The 22,923-nt window shown below is 42.0% G+C and overlaps 1 protein-coding gene across 3 annotated transcripts in view; it reads left to right on the forward strand.

Moving 5' to 3' along the window:
* Nucleotides 1-2,858: 2,858 nt before the first annotated feature.
* Nucleotides 2,859-22,923, forward strand: part of ERICH3 (glutamate rich 3) — a 79,784-nt gene continuing 59,719 nt past the window's right edge. For all 3 annotated transcript variants that reach the window (XM_048496481.1, XM_048496480.1, XM_048496482.1), the window contains exons 1-2: nucleotides 2,859-3,078; nucleotides 20,463-20,556. In XM_048496481.1, coding sequence (XP_048352438.1) covers nucleotides 3,059-3,078; nucleotides 20,463-20,556 — 114 coding nt within the window. In that variant the 5' untranslated portion in view covers nucleotides 2,859-3,058. The remainder of the gene's footprint in view (nucleotides 3,079-20,462; nucleotides 20,557-22,923) is intronic.

The following is a 22,923-nucleotide window of genomic DNA, read 5'->3' on the forward strand; positions in this document are numbered from 1 at the left end:
GAGATTGCTGATGAAGGCTAGAGTAGTGGGTTTCTTGGGTTTGGGATGGCTGTTTGCATAGCATAAAAGTTTTCTGTAAAGAGATGCCACACTAACCATAGGGTGGAAAAGACTACAGCTGGCTATGCTATCAACAGAATTCTTCATTATGAGGGCTGCTAGTCTGTGCTCTCAATGTGTTCTTACATTGGCATGTGAGCAGATTATTTCTGTCATTGCAACACTGTAGAACAGCTAATGATGGAGAGGTCTATCATCAGAGGAAGGCTCCTGACCTAGTGAAACAGATCCTTTGAATCAAATCCAAAGATTTTATATTTGTTAGGACCTGGAGTAAGCCTTCTGTGTCTCCCTGGTTCTTGGTTTTACTGGAAATATTTCTTCTTGTTCAGTGGGCTTCTTCACATGGCTTGTAATTTTCATTTAGGAAGGAATACAATTGTTAGAAAACACTATTAACATTAAATGTTCATATTGGGGTGTTTGTGGGAGGGCACCAAGGTTCTCTTTTGTTCTTTTGCAGTACTGTAATGTTCTTTACTAAAGCACTTTTCTGATATATTTAACAGTGTCACCTAGATTGTAGTTCTTTATGAAACTTCATTGTAACATTGATATATTCACATTTTACTGTCTACTGAAAGTACACTTCGAAGGAGAACATGGTGTGACAATACCACTTCCAGAAATAATTTAACTCTTGAGGAGAGGCATGTGCATTAATGCAACTTTCAGTCTGTGTTACTAAAACAATAACTGATTTCCTCCTGCTGCTTTCATTTTGGAGCTTGTCTGTGGTGCTTCTCTAACAATGAGAGTGTTTATTTGTTGACTTCTCACCAGAAGGTGTCATACTAGTCCTGTTTTTAATGTAGTTCTTATCTGCAGCGATGAGATGCATCACATTTTTTCCCAGTGATGGAAGGGAGAAATAATCATAGCATCATTTGCCAAAATACAATTTCACACTTTCTACTTGCGACACACATGGAATATTATCTGAAGAGGTCTGAAAATCTGCAGACTTTTATTCTTTTTAATATTGATTAAACGTCTGTTTGATTATGCTTTGTTTACCATAAGCATAATAATGAAAAAGACTTTTCCCTTCACAGAGAAGTATCAAAATGTGCTTGAAATGCATACAAACTTCTTCGTGAACTATATGAAGAGGGGAAACTGATCAAAATTTGATAAATGCCCTCAGTACTGGAAATACTATGTTAGAAGATATCAGGTGTAGGAAGAGCTGAATTTTTATACTACAATAAAATCTTCACAGCTTAGAGAATTAGTTAGTGCTGAAATAGGAAGGAGGACTGCTTTGGTATGTTAATCCCCTGCACAGTGATAAGAATCATGACGGGGGTTAAAGGCTGATCACTAGAACTTACGAAATGCTGTATCTTATGCTGTATGACTGGCTTACTGTACTGGTGCTGTAATAAGCAAGGATGCAGAATTGAATTCTATGATAGAACTTTTAGTTAAAAATTAATTAACTTATGTGCACATCAACTTCTGTTCCAAAATTCATGGAATTTTAAGCAACATCTCAACTGCTGTGACATGGAAGAAATAAATATACTGTAGTCTTGTACTGTATGTTTGCTTAAATACTAGCTTCAAGCAGCTTCACTTGCCTTGGTCCTTTTAGGTAACCATTACACTGAAGAAGGATTTTCAGACATAAGAGGTACAGATTTCCAATTTTTTTGCTACATAACCATCACTTCTGTTTGCCATAGAAGGCACAGTGTTTGCCAAACACACTGATTTAGTTAATTCCACAATAGGCAATTCTTGTGCAGCCAGGCATAAGGGCATCTACAAAAATAATTTGGGAGGTCAGGATGGACTACAGCAAGCCGTACAAATTCTAACCCTGAGTTTTTGGCTTCACTGTGCAGTGTTTTACATATTTTTCAAACCTTCTGCACCACTACAGAGAGCTACACAGAGAAATATGTGTATGTGACACCTATTACAGTGATGCAGGTGTCTGACTTGTGCCTATATAATGTATGTGCTATTGTTGAGAGCTAACCTGTAACAAATGGGCTTAATTTGTCCATTTAACGATATAATGCAAGGAAAACCAAAGGAAAAGGATCTTTTTGCCTCAGTAGTCACCACCAGTTCATTACATACCTTATATTTGGGGGTGGGTCTTCTCTCTCTGTTAAGTCAACAGAAACAAACCAAGTAATCTCTCATAGTTGAGCATAATTAAATTGGTCCTGCACATAATTCTAAAGAGCTACAGGAAACTGTTTTCCAAGGGATGTTCTTTGGAAAAATTTCCAGACTGGCAGCCTGGTATTGCTGCAAGGGATGTGCTCACTGAGATCCTCTTTCATGCCTGGAGTGATGCTCAAGGCTCCCCAATTTCCATACATCAGATAAAAACTGTTCAGTAACGGGTTAGTTGCTAGGGAGGGAGCAAACACCCCCCCCCCTTCCTTCGGGCATGTTGACTCTGAATTTTCAAAAGGGAGTTCATACAGTTGGCATTCCTGCCTGTCAGAATGCCTCCTTTCTGCTTTGCTTTTTCTAAGCAACTAGTAACCAACCCTTGGCAGGCACACAAGATCTGTCTTGCTTGTCGCTAGAGCTCCCCCGCAGAGCCGGGCTCCAGCTCCGACGGGAGCTGTCAGCGTTTCTGTTGCATAGCTGCTAGCATCGGGTTACAGGCTGCTGAGGAACCTGTTTGCAACACTGCACAAATAGCAGCTCCCGTTCCCCTATCAGCTGACAAATCCTCCAATAATCTCCCAATTCATTGGGCAGAAGGAGAGGGTTTTTTGCGCCCACCTCTTTCAAAGAGTCACCACGTGGTCCTTCCTTAGCAACGGGAAGAGATGGTTTGGTGCAGCCAAATGGGGGCAACGCTAGTGTTCTGGAGGCTGATTCCTGAGGGGTCATTGGCTGGGTTAGCATACTGGAAAGACGCAGATCGGTAGCCTCTAAAATGACATTTCTCTTTTAAAAGCACTCAGCTTTTAAGCACAAAAAAGCTGCTTTTCCCCGCATCAGCTTTAAAAAGCATCCGGCAAAAATGAGCCATCCTACCCCAGGGTAAGTGAGAAGGTTCCAGATACTCAGGTTTGAGAGAGAGAAAGAGACAGGGGGAGTGTGTTGTGTGTGATGGGGTACTTTTGTTTGGTGATACAAACATTCAGGCAGCAACTGTGAGCCTCGTGTTTCTCTTTAAAGAAAAAATAGGGGGGCCCTTTCTGTTTCTACACCCCAAAAAACAGACCTTTTCTCCCCATTACTACCCATCATCCCCTCCCCCCCAAACAAAATGTAGACTTGTGGGTATAATGATGACATATGTCACTTTAGCTGCTATAGTCAAAGGCAACAGGAAGTAAGCCTCAATTTATAAAGCGGGGTGGGTGAGTAAAGAAAACGTTTGGTGGAAAAGTTATAGACACCAATGGAATATGAACAGGGCTAAACTTATTCATATTCTTCAAGAGTAAGGCAATGTTTGGAAACATGGAGGAGTAACTTAATATTAAAACACTTATCCACACTATAGTTATCATTTGCCTTTTGGGTTACCTGTTCAAATACAGTTTTGGCAGCACTTGCTACTGAAACATGGCACTTCTGTTATGCAAAACACATACTACAATCTACATTCCCTTAATGTGGTGTTTTGACTATTCACCTTTCATTCAGAAATAAAGAGTATTGGTAGGCAAGTAATCCTTGCAACTAATTCAAGTGTTTTCCCCTCCCTTCGTCTAGCATAATCAACAACTGAGGCCTGTCAAAACTTATTATTACTTTATTCAATTAGAAATCTTAACAATTTAACATTTTTTATTGAGAGTTACTGTGTTTTCTAATTAATTCTTTAGAAATTGAAATCAGGTATAAAGATATGAATATAATAAATATAATTGATTTGCAGTTGAATATATTTCACTGAAGTTGCCAGAACGCCCACCTTTTTGGTGGATAATATTCATACATGCTATTTTTATTGATTCATTTATACCCTGGTTTTCTCTCCATCGGGAACCCAAATGGCTTACATTATTCTCTTCATTTTATCCTCACAATAACCCTATGAGATAGGTTGGCTGAGGAAATGTGCCCCGATCCAAGAACAATCAGTGAGCTTCCATGGCACAAGTGGGATTCAAGCCTGGGTCTTCCAGATACTAGTCCGATTCTATTAATTACCAAACCACACTGGCTTTCAAGTATGACCCTGAAAAAATCAAGTTTTTCATATTTTAACATGCATGTCTATTGAAAACAGAGTAAAATATGTACATTACATTTTAAAAGGCTAATTTATACATGGCATGTTGGAAATATTTCTGCATGATAAACTAGCCAAACTGGAATGCTTTTGCTATGACTGTTTTGTTTAGAAAAGTTTCACAAATCCTACCCATAGAATGCTCAGATTTTCAGTTAATAATGGAGAAACCATGGCAGAGCCTCTGCTTTGCTGGCAGAAAATCCCAGATTTAATCACTGGCATGTCCAGTTGAGAAAAAAGACAAGGCAATAGGTGACGTGAAGAACTTCTACCTAAGACCCTGGAGATATGCTGCCAGTCGGAGCAGACTGTATTGAGCTTGATAGATCAAATGTCTGCCTTGGTATTAGCTTCATATGTTCATGTACAATATTAAGAGATAAGCAATATTTAGTGAGAATATACCTATGTGATTTAATTTTGCAGTAATGAATGTGTACACATTCCTGGGAACTATCAATATATAATAAGGGAATATATTATAATCATGACACAGCCTGTTACTGCACAGTGCAATACTTTGTATATGACTAACACGGTATCACATTCAAGGTTGATATTTCTGATTCACATTCAGCGCTCATGGTCCTGAATTCATCCGGCTCCGAATCGACCGCCCTAAGAACCTCCGCCAGCGCTCTGAAATTACCAGCCCACCGACTTTGAGTACTGTGTATGAACTGTAAACCTTAATGTTTGAGGTTTTATCCCAACCAAAGCCCAAAGAACGCAGAAATGGTGAAGATAAATGAGAGTCTGAAGGGTGAGAAAGAGAGCTGTATATGATTGGAAACTAAAATTAAAATGGTAAATAACAAGGGCTACAGACATTAATGGCATGTTTTCAATAATATACAATCCTGTGGCACCTAAACGACTAACATTTATTGTGATATAGGTTTTCATTGATTATGCCTGCTTCATCAGATTTAGAATTCATTGTTCACTGTTGGCAGTTCATAGAGGAATACAAAAGGGGGAAGTAGGTAAACAGAAGCAGGGTTGAAGGCTTTCACGGCCGCACTCAACTGGTTGCTGTGGGCTTTCCAGGCAGTGTGGCCGTGGTCTGGTAGATCTTGTTCCTAACATTTTGCCTTCATCTGTGGCTGGCATCTTCAGAGTTGTATCACAGAGAGAAATGTGCTACACACTGTGTCCAGGGTGTCTCCTAGGAAACATTACTAGATTGGGCAGTAGAAAGAAATTAGTCCAAAAGGCCATGAAATGTAGATCTGCCACATTTCTGGACAGATTTGCTCTTTTGAAGGTTGCCTCAAATAAATTACTTTTGTTTAAAGAAAAGAACTTATCATAGAGGAAAACGGTTGCCTGACCCACATTTTTTGATGTTTACAGTGAGCTGTTTTTTCAAATGAAAGAATATTAAAAAATACAGCTTCTCTAATGGAAAAGACTAGGGTTCCAGAAGGACTTAGTTATGTGGTCAGCTATTATATTGTGGTGGAACTTTAAAAAGGAATTGGTGACTGGTTCAAATCAATATAGAACATTCAGGCTCCCTCTTCTCCCCCACCCCCCAAAGCTCACAAGGTTATTGCTGTGAGAGTATGATTCACAGATCGGTGTCATTCCTAAGGATACAATAGTCTCAGAGCCTTAACTCTCCAAACATCTCCCTGCCTCTCCCTGATCTTCCTAAATAGTTCCTCCTTTAGTTTGATGTGAAGTTCTTGCCCCTGGATTGTTCTTTAACTCCTTGTCTTGATCACCTTTGTTTTTTTCAGCCTTCTGTCAATATTGTTCCACTTTCTTGCTTCTTGACCAGTGGGTATTCTTCCATTCCTGCACTTCCATTCCATTCCTCTTGACCAGTGGGTATTCTTCCATTCCTGCACTTACAGTCTTTCTTGGTTACAATGCTTCAGTTCCCCTTTTATTAACTCCTTCCTGCCCCTGTTCCTTATACCATTCTGTTTATCATCTTTTATCCCATTGTTTATCCACTGAGCTCTGGGAAGTATTCAAGAGTCTCCGCCATGATCTTCCTGCCATTTTTGCTACAATTAGCGAACTGGATGCCCCGTTGCCATCTTCAGACCCTTTTTTGGACCAGTTTTCCCTGCTCACTGAGGCCGATGTCGAAAGGGCCCTAGCTGCTGTTAAACCTATTACCTGTTCTCTGGATCCGTGCCCCTCCTGGCTAATTAAAGCTTGCCAGGAGGAGTTGTGACCCCAAGTTGAATATCATCAACTGCTCCCTTGAGCAAGGAGTGTTTCTTGGTGGATTGATGGAGGCAGTGGTCTGCCGACTCTTGAAAAGACCATCTTTAGATCCTGGTGATCTGGCCAATTACCGCCCCGTTTTGAATATTTCGTTTCTGGGGAAGGTAATTGAGAGAGTGGTGTTGGAGCAGTTTCATGGCTTTCTGGAAGACACATCGGCGCTTGATCCCTTCCAGTCTGGCTTCCGTGCTGGGCATGGGGCGGAGACCATTCTTGTCGCCGTCACAGATATGCTCTGCATACACCTTGACTTAGGCGGATCGGCGCTGCTGGTATTGTTAGATCTTACTGCAGCATTTGATGTGGTCAATCATGACTTTTTGACCCACCACCTGGCCTCTGCTGGAGTGGGGGCATTGTCCTTCAGTGGATTGTCTGTTTCTCTGGGAATAGAGTCAGCAAGAGTGGTGCGGGGATCAGGCTTCCTGGCGGTGCTCGCTTCATTGTGGGGTGCCCCGGGGGTGTTGTTATCCCCGCTGTTATTTAACATCTATATGTGACTGCTTGCTCAGCTGATGACATCTCATTATTTTGATGGGGGGGGGCGGCCATTGCCCCTGCAGCTCTACAGCATTGTTTGGAGGTGGTTGCTGGTTGGTTGAAGCAGAGCAGGTTAAAACTCAGTCCATCAAAGATGGAGATCCTTTGGCTGGGCTGTGGGGAGGGGATTGGGGACTTTCAGCTGTCAGTGTTGGAAGGGGTCTCTTTGGCACCGATCCCTTTGGCTCACAACCTGGGCGTCCACCTGGATTTGTCTCTTTCAGTAGAGACCCAGATGGCACATGTGGCCTGGGTTGGTTTTTTACCATCTTTGGCAGGCCCAGTGGCTGGCCCCCTACCTTTCCCACGCTGACCTGGCCACAGTGATCCGTGCAACAGTCACCTCCAGATTAGACTATTGTAACTCACCCTATGCAGGCCTTCCCTTGTGACTGATCCGGAAGTTGAAGCTGGTCCAAAATGTGGCGGCTTATCTCCTCATGGGGGACTCTGTTAGAGATCACATCTCCTCCATGTTGCACTACCTGCACTGGCTCCCAGTGGAATTTCAGATCGTTTTCAAGGTGTTGGTGTTGACCTTTTTAGGCCCTTCATAGGGTCCTCATACCTGCGAGACCATCTTACCCCATGTGTCCCAACTCGTCCTCTGTGTTCAGCAGAGGTGAATTTACTGGTGGTTCCCTGCCCGTCTATGATGGGGCTAGCTTCTACCTGGGCCAGGGCATTTATGACCTAGTGGAATGCTCTCTCTCCAGCTGTTAGGGCCCTGCAGAACCTGGGCAAATTTCGCAGGGCCTGCAAAACTGAACTGTTCCACCGGGCTTTTGGGAAGGTTGGCCACAGATTGTTTGCCCCTTTATGATGCCCCCTGTGTCATCTGAATGTGCCTATCTTGGCTATTTGTTGGTCCCCTCCCGGGGTGTAGGCTGGATGCCATCAAATGCATAAAATACATCAAATGCATTAATTATATTTAATATATGTATTATGTGGTGCTATATAAATTGCTACTGATTTTAGATAATTTTATTGGATTTTATTGTATATTTACTATGTTTTATATTTATTTGTTATGCACTGCTCAGAGCCCTCCGGGGATGGAGCAGTATATGAAATTGACTATAATAATAATAATAATAATAATAATAATAATAATAATAATAATAATAATAATAATAATAATAATAATAATAATAATAACGACAGTCAGAAATGAAAACTTTGGAACAGTCAACATTAAGCGAGGAATTTTCCACTATCACCTTTACTGTTTATCATTCCCATGATCCCACTAACAGTAATTTTAAAGAAAACAAAGTTGGGCTATCAAATGGCCAAAGACTCAGAAAAAATCTCACATTTGCTGTACATGGATGATTTGAAACTGTATGGAAAATCAGACACAGAAATCCAGTCACTTAGTGTAAACATAAACCGAATATTCAAAGTGCACAGACATTGGATGGAGTTTCTGGCTCTGGAAAAGTGCGTTACTGTGGCAATAAAGAGGAGCAAGATCACAGAGAGTGATGGGATTGAAATGCCTGATGGCCAACTCATCAAGTGCAACCAAGAAGCAGCTTATAAATACCTGGGCATTTTGCAGCTGGATAATATCAATCACGGGCAAGTGAAGACTGTTGTCAGCAGAGAGTACATCCAGAGGGTCAGGAAATTTTTTAAATCTAAATTAAACAGCGGGAATACCATCAAGGCCATCAACACCTGGGCCATACCCGTCATCAGGTACACTGCGGGAATCATCAACTGGACACAGGCTGAGTTGCGAAGCATTGGATAGAAAAACTCGGAAGCTTATGACAATGTACCATGCCTTACACCCACGCAGTGATACTGATAGACTATACCTTCCCCGGAGATCTGGAGGCAGGGGCTTACTGCAAGTACAGCAAACAGTGGAAGAGGAGAAGCATGCACTGGCTGATTATGTGAAGGAAAGCCATCCCAAAAACACTAGGGCAGCACTTGAAACGTCTTTGAATTGACAAAATTAACATCTGTCAAATTCAGAAGGCAGCCCTGCTGGGATCTGCACGAATACTACGCCGATACATTACAACTTCCTAGGTTTCTGGGTGAAGCTCGAATTGTAATGAAGGCCAACAACCAGCTAAAGATCTGGCAGCTGTGAAATCTACAGTAGCAACAACAACAACATTGACATTGAAAAAGAACATGAGAAGGTCATTAAATACCACGATTTGAAAATCAAGCTTCAGCGTCTATGGCACAAACCAGCTGAGGTCATCCCATGCCAAACCTCCCATCCCAAACCAGCTTGAATTGTAATGAAAGGCCAACAACCAGCTAAAGATCTGGCAGCTATGAAATCTACCATAATAATAATAATGATAATGATATATAGACTGCCCCACAAGCTATTCCTGTCCCTATGTCATATGCAAAGTTTTAATCACAGTCAAACTGACTGTTTCTATTTCTAACAGAAACTGGATTGCTAGTTTTCCTGATAGCTTTGTTCACTACAATTAGTGGATTATTTTATACTCTTACAGCACAAATTATATTTCTTCATTGACATTCATGCATGCAAAGGTTGGGTTCTTCCTTCTGGTTTCTGTGTAATTTTGTGGGCCAGATAAGAGGAAAATCACAAGTGAACTTTGATGGTTGATTAGAAATAATATTAACTTATTTGTTAAAACATATATTTAGGCCTAATTTAAATACGATGATAGCGAGGCAAAGAATTTCCTGGCGCAATGTGTATTTACTCCGAATTGTACTTTAACTGTGCTGCAGTCCATGAGAAATAGCTTGTTTAGTATGTTAGCATTGCATTTCCAAGGGCTTCAGATCGCTGGTGTGCAAATTTTGTACATGTAACTGCTTTGCATGGGTTTCAGCACAGTTTAAATATAAGACGCTGATCATGAGCAAAGTTGCACAGAAAAACACTATTACCTTGCCAGCATAATTTATACATTGTCCTTATTCTATTTGCAAAGGAAAATTCGAAGAGGCTGTACTTATTACCATCTGTAAACAATGCAAGATTGGTTAATATACAAAGAGTGTTGCAGTTGCTCCTCATTACAGTTTAAGTGTAAAAATGGCAATAAACTTCAGTTGTACAGTAAACAGCATGGATTGTAATTCCCAGCGGCTGACTCTTCTGATCAATAACTGAGATTCTTTCAGATTGTTTCTTCAGTGTACCATTGCTAATTTAATTACACCATGAACAATTAACCATGAAGATCTCGTTTCTGAAAAATATTGTTGGCAGCATACAGCGGCGATGTTCAAATTCACTTTCAAATCAATAAAAGTAGTCATCAAAATTTGTTACAGTAGACAACATTTTTAAGTTACAACTGCGGAATGTAATGTACTGTGACACCAGTAAAGGAATGACAGTTGATGTGGATCTTGCATCTTAAGTGCTTTATATCTTGCCAAAGGGAGAGGACTTTAGTTTGATAGGCCCATAACTCTGAATTGCTGTTGTACAGTTTTCCAAGATTAGGCAGAAATCAATAGTAGTCACATGGCTCCCTCAATATGTGTTTTCCTTGAACTCTGGGCAGGTTGTAACTAGACACTACATGTGGAAACAGGCTGCAATGAGATTAAACAAATTTACACCCTCCTCAACCTATTGTTAGTTAGGAATGGGGTTAGTTATGCTGTTGTGCACTCCCTGAGCCTTTCGGGGGAGGGTGGTATATAAATTAAATATACCATACCATACCATGCTACTTAATCCTTTTATATCTAGCTATTTTTTTCAATTCCCCCTCCCTGCCCCCACACACTCACATACACACAAGCTGCGGAAACAATACAGGAAAAATTTGGGGGGCTTTTTGAGTGAGTAATGACCAGAAGATAAAAGATCAGGCACTGTCCTCTGCCATTACTCCACTTAAACTTGGTTCCAGGCTACTGTTGCTCCTGAGTGTTTTAGAGAGCTAATGTGGTTTCTTCCAAAGAGAGCCCTGCGCTTGGACTTGAAGTGTGAGTATAGTCAAGGCTCAGGTAAAAACAGTATGATGCTGGGAACATGTTTCAGGCAGACTTGTCCCAGTTTGGAGGGGCTCGGGCTCTACTATTTGCCCTATTTTTGTGTGTTCAGAAGGGTAAAGGGCGAGTGCATTCCCCTTGAGCTTTCTTTACTGTCTACTATCCCTCAAGTTATGTCCTTATTCAGTAAACACCTGTGTGCACAGTTAGGTGCACACTGCTGCTTCCAGAGACTGAACAACACAGCTAATAGGAAGCCCCACCTCTCAGCAGTGTTTAGTGTTTAGTTGCTCTTGCATGTATTCTGTAGTTTTGTATAAAAACATCTGTTATACACCTTCTGCTTTCTTTGTGCATGGCAGGGGCGAACCTAGGCAAACTGGAGCCCGGGGACAAAACCTGAGTTTACTCTGAATAATGTGGGCAGCCACCCTCCTTCACCTCATGTAAAACAAACAATTATTTTTTGCACCAGCTCACAAAACACCTCCCATTCCCAGCAAAACATGAATGGCTCTCTCCCCACCAGCCCTTTTCCTACTTTCCTAATCACAACAACCCCATGAGGTATGGTTGTTAGCCTTCCAGAAAACAACTCTGCCAGTGCAAGTGGGTATTAAGCTTGTAAATTTCTCACAAACCACCCCTCCCCAGCAAAACATTTTACTTCAAAACAAATGTCAGCATCATCTCTCACAAAATGACTCTCCAGTGGATTCCATTCTGGAACATATCACTTTCAATGGTGCTTAAAATCTAGGGAGCTCAGATTCTTCTTTTAAATCCACCTTTAAAGGGAAAATCTGGGGTCCCCGGCACAGGTTCAAAAGTGATGCCTAGGTGGATTCTCCCCCATCCCTGAAACAACATCACCTTTGAGGGTTGGAGATTTAGATGAAACAAATACCAGATCTGAAATGAATCTGGGCAAATTTGGGCACATTTGGACAAAAAGTGTCCACTTATGTCCCGCCCAAATATGAACAAATGTGAATGCAAGGTATTTGGGCTTTGGGGGGGGGGGGTAGTTTTGGTGTTTCTCGGCCTTCAGGGAGGTACTTTTAAAGCCATCAGCACTCAGGATTTCAGGGCATCATCCAGAGATTGCCCTGATACCTCCTACCCTAAGCTTGGTGATGCTTCATTCAGGAGAAGCAAAGTTATGGAAGCCCAAACAATACTCCCATCCCTATTGTTTTGTAATGGGAGCTAACAGGAGATGGGGGCTACCCATTTGAGGGCCCATAACTTTGGCCTCCCTGAACCTAACTTCACTAAACTTGGGTAGTATCATGTACTAGCTACCAGATGATACCCTGAAATTCTTGGTGTCACTAGCTTTAAAAAATACACTCTTTACAGGCACCCCTAAATAAAAGTTGCCCAAGATTCTTTGTTTTGCAGGTGACTTTGGTTCCACAGCCAATGGGGAATTCTTTGAGTGTGTAGGCAGGCTGCACATTTCTGAAGATAGAGGCATCAGACTTTCAAGGGGGCTCCAGGAGGCCCTCCTGGCGATAGCATCCAGGCATAGAGACTCCTAGTTTCTGAGGGTTCAATCCTATGGACCCCTAAAAGGCTTATTTTGTTTCCATGCTCCTGCCTCCATGAAGTCTGCAGGCTGAGTTCTCTCAGCACTCTCTCATCTCTCCCAAATTTGTAGAAGCAAAGCTCACCAAGCTTGGATGCTATTACCCAAGGCCTCTTGGAGCCACCTTGAAAGTCTGGTGCCTCTATCTTCAAAAATGTGCGGTCAGTGCTTACACACTCAGAAATTCCCCAGAATCTGCCAGGCTCTTCAGCAAGTTCTATGCTGGGAAACATTATTTTTCCCACCATAGACTTCAATGGGGCTTTCTGTTATGCCCAACTGGCATGCTTGTGGGTGAGAGGTTTTCAACACGAGGCAATGTGGTAATGGTCTTGCTCTGGGTGGGGGCACTAAAGTTTGCCTGGGATGGCCAAATGCTGTGGGCATCAGGTTCACCTTCAACTTGGTGCCCACAGCATTTTAGCAAATTTGGTTGGTTCCTTTCAGGAGACTCACACCAGCAGCCCTGCAGGAAATGCCCCCACCCAGAGCAAGACCCCTACCACAGTGCCTCCCATTGAAACCTCTACCACAGAGCCTTTTGGGCATTACACGAAAGTCTCCTATTGGAAGTCCATATGGTGATAAAAGTAATTTTTCCCACCACAGAACTTATGGAGAGAGCCTGGCAGATTCTGGGGAATTTCTGGAGTGTGTAAGCACTACATTGCACATTTTTGAAGATAGAGGCACCAGACTTTCAAGGTGGCTCCAAGAGGTCTTGGGTAATAGCATCCAAGCTTGGTGAGCTTTGCTTCTGGAGTGGGGGGGGGAACGAGTTGAGAGAGTTCTGGGAGAACTTAGCCCGCAGGCTTTCATGTGCAGGAGCGTGGAAACAAAATAAGCCTTTTGGGGGTCCATAAAATTGAACCCTCAGAAGCAAAGGTCTCTATGCCTGGATGCTATTACCAGGAGGTAATTCTCCTGAGCCACACCTTGAAAGTCTGGTGCCGCTATCTTCAGAAATGTGCAGCCTGCCTACACACTCAGAAATTCCCCATTGGCTACAATGGAGCAAAGTCACTGCAAAACAAAGAATCTTGGGCAACTTTCTTGGGGTGCCTGTAAGGGGTATATGTTTAAAGCTAGTGACACCAAAATTTCAGGGTATCATCTGGTAACTATTCTTATGATACCACCCAAGTTTGGTGAAGTTAGGTTCAGGGGGACCAAAGTTATGGTCCCTCAAATGGGTAGCCCCCATCTCCTGTTAGCTCCCATTGAAAACAATGGGAATGGGGGCACCCTCTTTGGGGGTCCATAACTTTGCCTCCCCTGAACCAAACATCACCAAATTTGGGTGGTATCATCAGGACAGTCTCTGGATGGTACCCTGAAAATTTGGTGTTGCTAGCCTTAAAATGCACCCCCTGCAGGCCAAAACGTAAAAAAACTAAAAAAATTAAAAATCACACAAACGACCGTGAAATGGTGGCGCCCCCCACGTGACCAAATGGGGGGCGCCCGGGGACAGAGGGTACCCCCTGTCCCTAGGCAGGAACGCCATTGGTGCATGGACTGTTGTCTTTTTAATTCTCTTTAACAGTAACGGGTGGGGGGAGGGTAGTAGTAGAACCTAAAATTAAAAATGCCAACAAACCTCAGAAAGGTGATCTTCACTGATTTCTCACTTGGACAGAAAAAGACATATCTTTCCACATCACAAATCCCTTGCTTATTATTTAGTTCAACCCTTCACGTCATTTGGGATGGGAGAAACATTTGCCTCCATCTCTAGCCCAATCCACTCTGCTGAAGCCTACCTTTCAGAATGAACAAGTCCTGTCCTTTATCGGCATACTGCCTAACATTGTGTTATTTATTAATTTATTAATAATATTTACACCCTGCTTTTCCATAGTCATATTCAAAGAACCTTACAGAACACAATAAAATGCAATGCAATACAATAAAATATGGAATAATAATAATAAAACCTACAACAATAAAACCCAATACAATAAAATAGAATAAAATACAATAAAATCACACTATATCATAAAAAACCAGACCTACAATGAAACATACCTATGAAACCTAAATTGCTGCTTGTTAAAATCTAGATGTTAAAAGCTGTTCAAAACAAAAATGTCTTCATCTGACAATGGAAGGAGAGCAAGGAACAAGCACACCAACTTCCATAGAGAACGCTTTCCAAAGTCTGGGCAGCACCACCGAGAAGGTTCTTTCCTGGGGCCCTACCAGACATACTGATGAGATGGAAATACAGCTCTCCCCAGATAATCTTAGTAAACATGCAGGTTTATATGGGAATGGGTGGTTCTTCAGGTAATCTGCCCCAATGCTGTGAAGGGCTTTGCATTTAATAACCAGCTGTTTAAATTGTGCTTGGGAGCATACTGGTAGGTAATGTAGTTGTAGTAAAGGGAGCTCCTGTCCCTACACCTGGCTTCTGTCAACAGTCTAGCTGCTGCATTTTGCACCATTTGGAGTTTCCAAACACTTGTAGCTCGGTTTGCAAGTATTCACCCAGTGTGAGATTCACATCTGTGAAGCCAGGGATCATGAGGGGAAAATTCTCCCAACTCCCCATATTCAAAGGCACTGAATGTTTCCTAAATCTGCTAAGATCTTCTTTTCCTTCTTTTCTTTGATGCTCATCAGTTTTTCAGAGTATAACCTTTATATGTATAACCTTTATGGGGGTTCTCTTCAATTGTCCTACCGTGTTACACTTCAAAATAAATGTTTAACTGAACGAGCATGGGAACTGAGGTGATTCCCCCTCCCTTCATACTCTCTCTCTGATTTACTTCAGATAACCATGCAAGAAAGCTTTATTAAAGTTTAACAAATAAATCATAGCATTTTTATTAACAACTTCAGGGGATTAAATTACTAATAATCAGTTAAAAAAGAGGTAGTTTTTATTTACAGAAATCAAGATTTTCAAAGTTCAGCAGATATGGTAACTGGCTTTTCAACCAGCCTGGTTATGCTGCTAACTCTCTTGGGAGGTTGTACATCAACAAGAAACACCAAAGTTAACTTATGGGCAGAAACCATTTGGGAAAAATGTGGAACTGACTTCACCATCCAACAAAGACTCCAAAGGCATTATTGTTTCCCTGATACATGTCACCTCAAGTGTTCTGGGGAGTTTTATTCATTGTAATGTTAGTAGTAGGGCTCCATCGCACCACTACCTAGTTGTTATGGCAAGTCTACATATGTATATCACATGCAGTCACAATAGGATAAATGCAGTGGTGGGATTCAAAAATTTTAATAACAGGTTCCCATGGTGATGGGATTCAAACAGTCGCGTTCCGCCAATGGGGCTGGGCGGGGCGCGATAGGGGTGTGGCCAGGCATTCCTGGGCGGGGCTGTGGCAAGAATGCAGCCACTGCACCGGTCCTTGGGTGGGAAACGAATGCACGCAGGCGCAGTCTGCCACACACGCCGGTGCACCTCCTGCTAGACTGCTTCAAGTTCTGCATGCTACTGCTGAGAGGAGGGGCGGAACTAAGGCAAAGATCATGTGGCAAAATCACCAATTAGTAACCCCCTCTCGGCACACACAAATAATTAGTAACCTACTCTCAGGAACCTGTGAGAACCTGCTGGATCCCATCTCTGGATAAATGCAAATAAGCACTATTTTCCTGTTAGAGTTCCCAGTGTGGTACATCCTCTATCCAACTGAGATTTGGTTTGTATTTTAGAACAAGTGTGTTCTAACCACACTTCTCAGAATTTTATATCTTGAAAACAAATTAAAACATCCTCTTAACAAGTTTCTTAAAAAATTAAACTTGCACTTGAAAACAGATCAAAGTGGAGTTTATCTTCCCCCTTTTTTAAAAAAAAATGAAACTTGCCCTTAAAAACAGGTCACATTGGACATAATCCTCCCCCTTTCTGTTTCCTATTTTCTCTACTGTTCCCCGCCTCCCCCCGCACACACTTTGCTTGCAGTAAACAGGTAGGGCTGCTCTATACATGGTTTGGATTAGGTAACCTAAGTAGTGTATTGTTCATTTGTGCTCTTTCCAGCACTGAAAACCTAATATCTGTACCATGGGGGAGGGTGGCTGTTAGCACCTGGAAACAGGAGACTTGTTTAGGCTTTCAATAATTTGTGTGTGTTTGAATGAAAGGTACACATTTCATTAAGAGGATGAAAATGCTACCCATGGGTAATCACTGGTGCCATATTAAATTAAACTGTACAACATTGGTGCTCCTGGATGGAAAAGAGAGTCAGTACCTTTTTGAAGGGCCATTGCTTTCTATGCGAAGTGCTAAGACAGCCCATGGCTTAATTTCTAAAATAAAAGGGACGGAGTCAAGGATGCTTAACGTCTATATCATCAAAATTAGAAGTTCTCTCCTATAAGCCAGAGAGAATAGGGACGTTTGCTGGGCTGGCTGTAATTAGTGCCAAAATAGAGACATTCTTGTGTGCTCAGTTACCCTTTCTAACAATTCATATTACTTCTAGCAGTAAAACCCATTTTATGTTCAAATAAAACAGGCTCTAGAAAGGGGAGAGCGGGCGGACAGGGGACTGATTGGGCAGGGTAATGGTAATGTTGAACAATCTCTGATGCTCCCACTTGTGCAACTTATGTGCTGTGGAGCCCTCATACCAATCCCACCTTGACCAATACTTGAAGTGAGGAAAAAAAGAAGTGGGCGATGGCCTCCTTTTAACGTAGATTAGCCTCAGTTTATCCTGTGGTCCACCATCTTAGATATATAACTTCTACTACAAATGAAGGAAAAAATGTTGATGAACATGGCTTAATATTTGGCAGTACTGGTTTTATCCTGTTCTATCCTTGATGAGTTGCTCTAGGCATATCTGAAAGGAAGTGGGACACTACCTCATTCCATCCCACTTCTGTGCTGCTGGCAGGTATTAGCTAAGACATGGTCAGGCAGTCCAGCATCAAGGTGGGCAACAAGCAAAGGTGTAGTCAGGCAGTCCAAGAGGTCAGGTTAGACTGAGTCTCGGAGGAATTCCAGGTATATGGAGCTTACCAGGAAGTACACTTGTTGCAACCAGACAGAGTCCAATCCCAGGCAGGGTTTAAGTAGAATGGCCCTGCTAATGGGGCCAGGCTCCTGCAGAGACTTCGTTCTCTTCAGATGCCAATGAGTCTAGTTTGCAGAGCCTTCTGCCATATTGAGCAGCAAGATGGGTGCTTTTCCTTTTAGACTGAAGTTGCTGCCTCTGTCTTTGTTCCTTTCACGCAGCAGGCCCATTTTACTCTGCTTATTTGAGGCTCCTGATGGCTCTCCCACCCGCACGGCATCAGGCTCTGCCTTGGCTAACAAGGAAGGGCTTGGAGCTGACTCTGCCTCAGCTGGCAAGGAAGGGTTTGGAGCTGGTTCTGTTACCTACATCTCCTCACAAGGAGTCAGTTCTGGTTCAGCAGTACCTTCAGGCTCTTTGTCAGAGTCCTCATCATCCAGGGTCTGGCTCATGACAACTTCAAGCCATGCTTGTGGTCTGCTATATATTTTTTTTACCTTATCCTTGTTTTCAGAAGCTTAGAGCATCATGAACAGCTGTTCCTTCTTTCACTGTAGACCCACAACAGTTCTGAGATAGGTTGTCAAACTATTCAGGACATACTTTATGGGCACATATGAGCAGCTAAAGAATAAGAAGTTCATAGCTGTCATGTCTTCTGGAACTAGTAGCAATGTAAGGTCTGCTATAATGAGTTTTAGAGTGCAATCCTAAACAGTTCTATCAATCCATGGAAGTCAATGGGCTTCAAATTATAACTCTGTTTAGGATTGCACTGTTATTCTATTGAGCACTGCAACCATATCTCTAGCTTTTCAAATCCACCGCAGAACTGCTTGGATCTGCTAAGTCGACTAAGTATTTGCTAAGGATAAAGTGTTCACATTTGAAACAAAACATAAGGAACTAAATGAATCAACAGCAAGGTTTCTTCCGTCCCTATGATGTCTGAGATTAATTGGGCTTTTAACTTGTTATCCAGACTGTGAAGAATTAACCAAAGTATATTGGTTAAGTTTATTCCCCGCCCCACCCTGTCTCTATGTACACATCACACCAGTGCCAGGTGACACTATGAATACATGGCATAATTGCTCTAATCTGGCAGTTTCAGATGCAAATGCAAACAAATGGGATAAAGAAAGTAACATCAAACAGTTGCTATAGCACCAGTGTTTAATCACCAGGCATAACATGGCAAATAATCTGTTTAAAGTTTAATTTATCTGGTTTTGGCTACCTGTTGGGTTACTGTGAAACCCAAAATAAACTTCCTGTAAGTCTTACCTTTGTCATTCTCCCCCCCCCCCATAAATATTTTTATTCCTTTGTTTACCACTGATCATCATTCATGTTGCATGTCAGCCTGCTTCAAAAATAAACCCAGTGTAAAAATACAGAGGGAAATAAAGTCTTGCCCATTTGTTTCTAAGCACAATTTGAGGGGCTGGTTCTTGCATTTATCTTACCAAGGACCTAAACAGGTTGGGACCAGGGCTGCCTCCTTCCATACTGTCCATCCATTTAAGAACTTCCTCACAAAACTTCCAGAGATGAGGTGAATGCTAACCAGAGATACGGCTTTTTTATATCACCTGTAGAATGTCCGTCCCCCGAGACTCACCTGGCATCTATACTAGTGTTTCTTGAGGCACTGGGCTGCAGCAGTTCCTTTTCCCTGGATTTAATTAAGGGGTTGATCTTTTTGATTTGTTTTGCAGTCCACTTCTGGCCTGAGAAGAATTTTATGAGATTCATTTTAAGCTGCTTTATTTAAGGATTTAGACTGGGGTTTTTTTGTGCTTTTGAATTCTAATAGTTTATTAATTGTTACAATTTTATGCTATTTTATGTTTCTACTATGTTTTACTTTATAAGTTTCTTGAGCTCTATGAAAAGGCAGCATATAAATAATCTAATACAATTAAATGTCCTGACCATGTGGCTTATTACATATATGCAGATAGCTACTATATGCTTGTTCCACTGTACCCACATAGATTGGGTATGTGTGTGTGGAATATGTGGGCTATGATCCCATTTTTTTCCTAATGTATGATAATTCTACTTACCTAGAAAGCAGAGGTGTATCTAAGGAAAATGTAGCCCAATGCAAAATCTGAATCCCCCCCTCCCCATATGGGCGGCTGCCCTTCCCCACCACAACTTACTTTGCACCAGATCTTGAAGTCAGTGTATGAACCTGGGGGAAAGGAGAAAGGGTGTGGAGGACAATTTTCCACCCCCACATGACTAAATGGCCGCAGCCCGGGGACATTTGACCCCATATGTCCCCCTGCTAGAAAGTCTGAATGGGGTATATGGTGTCAACAACTTACATCTTTAAACCTCTATGTACACATATTTGGGAGTCCTTTATGGTCACAATTTCCTGTTATGCCTGCACATATGTTTTACACATCTATCATTTCCAGTTTATTGTGTGTATCAAATCACAAGCAAATTTTGTGGAACTGTATTTTCCTGTTTCCTCCTCCTGCTACATTCAGCCAGTTACCCAGGGTTGTTCTGGGGATTCAACAGAGTCTCAGGACCAGCAGCATAGTAGTAAAAGAGGGAGTATACAGTTGGGGAAGGCGCTGGAAGAAATTGTTGTGCCATGGAGAAACTGCTTGTTTGGATGGATGCTAATGTATTTACTACAGGAAAATCAGCATGTCTATAATAAACACCTTTGCTGTGTCCGGCTAAAAATCACACTACTGAATATTGTAGTTTAGATATTTATTATTTGGCAACTGTTGGGGTTTTTTTCAAGAACATTTTCTTGGTACTAACTCTGCTTTTATTGGGACTTCATTGGTTTCAGATTCCTTGCAAACTACAACAGCCTAACAGATAAGCACCTGGCAGGCTATTTCAGCAACACCAGGATTAGACGTCACCTGAAGAGAACAGGGCTGGTAGGTATACAAAAGTTTCTTTTCAGTGCCCCTAGATAGAACTAATGCTGTGACAATTTTACCGATGCCTAAGAAACAAACAAAACAATTTGAGCCTTTGGGGATAATTTTATTTACTACTCAAAATAGATTTGCTACACGAAGCAAGCCTAGCAGCATATTTGTGGATACCATGATGTTCTCTTGATTTGAGACATGTAGTATTAAGCTTTTATCAGGTTACTCAAAACTGTCATCACTCTTTATGACAGCTCAGTTTTAACCAATTAATGTGGCTGTGTAGTGTGATATACAGTGTCCCCTGAGGGCATGGTATTTCTTTGCATATTTTCCCTGGTTTCTTTTTAACAATGGACTTTGATTTAAAGAGGGAGGCTGGTGATAGAGAAGGTATTTAACTGTGAAACTGAAAAGAATGAATAGTTTGCCATAAGACTGCAAGCAAAGTAACTGAGATTCTGCAAAAAACATGTGTAAAACTGGTTAGTAGAAGTGCTTTATAATCTAGCTTGGCCATCTGCAGTGAATCAACATGGGAGTAAGAGTAAATTCTGTAGGCAAACTTTTCTAGTTCTAAACCTGTGTTTGTATGTGTGTGGTGTGAAGTGTAATGGTTAGATTATGGCAGAGGTGGGATCCAGCAGGTTCTCACAGGTTCCCGAGAGTAGGTTACTAATTACTTGTGTGTGCTGAGAGGGGGTTACTAATTGGTGATTTTGCCACATGATTTTTGCCTTAATTACGCCCCTCCTCCACTCCTCAGCAATAGCGCGCAGAACTTGAAGAAGTCTAGCAGGAGGTGCACCGGCGTGCGTGGCAGCCTGTGCCTGTGTGCATTCGTTTCCCACCCAAGGACCGGTGCAGCGGCTGCATTCTTGCCACAGCCCCGCCCAGCAATGCCCCATCCCCGAAATGCCTTGCCACACCCCCGTAGTGCCCCGCCCAGCCCCATTGGCGCTACGCCACTGTTTGAATCCCACCACCGTGGGAACCTGCTACTAAAATTTTTGGATCCCACCACTGGATTATGGTCTGAGAAACACAGGTTTTAATTTCTGCTCTGCCATGGAAGCTTCGTATATGACCTTGAGCAGTCACTGTTTCTCAGCCTAACTTCACAGAGTTGTTGTTGTAAGGATAAGAAGGAAAATGGGGTAAAACACATTCCACAGAAGTCTCCTTTGCTGCTTCTAGGTGCTATTTTTTCCTACACGTTGAAGCCAAAAATTCAAGAGGAAGCATAGGTATCATTTTATTTTGGCTTTAGAGATTTTATATTGCTGAATCTAATTGATAACACAATGGTGACATGAAACCAGAGTCAGGTGAATACAGGTGCCGTATCAAACTAGTTCTGTCATTAAAAAGTAATGATATTCAGGTATTTCTGGAAATTCTTGGAAATGACTATTACTCTGGCACCTTACTGTCTGTTTTTGACAATTATATGGAACAAGAGAAACTTGAGGGGCAGAAAAGCGAGAGAGTAGTTGAATAGCTGGTCTCATTGGATACCTTCAAATACATTTCATGCATATTCCCACTGAGCAGCTTTGTCCCTGTAGACATTTTTGTACCTTATTTCCAACAATTATTTCACTGGATCTTCTGACTGGATGTCCAGGTCTTATCAGATCTTGGAAGCTAAGCAGAGTAAACCCTAGTTAGTCCTTAGATGGGAGACCACCAAGGAATACCAGATCTTTATGCAGAGGAAGGCAATGGCCAACCACCTCTGTAGTCTCTTGCCTTGGAAACTTGCTGAGTTACCATAAGTGGAGTTACCTAACTGGGCTGCAACTTGACAACAGTTCACACACACAAACACATATACAAACATGCACCTTCTTGGCCATGGATCAGAGAGGCAAACATTCTATTGGAACACTTATAAGGCAATAGTTGCTGATTGTCGGCGGGGGCAGAGGCAGGGGCTATATTTTGTCTTCTGATGTATGAAACCAAACATACCTCTTCCCGGCCTGCAATGGTGGCCGCTTCTTTGCAGGAAGTCTCATTTAACCACTAAGCAGCAACCTGACTGGAATTTACAAATAGAAGTGAAAAATCTGTTATGTGTAGTGTTTACGGATAATTTGAGACCATTAAAACTCCTAAAGCAAAGAGATGTGACATTCCTGGTCTCAATCAACATCAGGGTACTCATATATGATCGGTCATGAGTCACTCAAAGGAATCATTTCTATAAAATTCAGAGAATAGAGACATGAAGTTAAGGTATGACAACTAAGTTAATACCATTTGGGTGCTGTGTGGTTTCCGGGCTGTATGGCCGTGTTCTAGCAGCATTCTCTCCTGACGTTTCGCCTGCATCTGTGGCTGGCATCTTCAGAGGATCTAATGTGG

Source organism: Sphaerodactylus townsendi, linkage group LG05 (genome assembly GCF_021028975.2).
Source record: "Sphaerodactylus townsendi isolate TG3544 linkage group LG05, MPM_Stown_v2.3, whole genome shotgun sequence".
NCBI classification, from domain to species: Eukaryota; Metazoa; Chordata; class Lepidosauria; order Squamata; family Sphaerodactylidae; genus Sphaerodactylus; species Sphaerodactylus townsendi.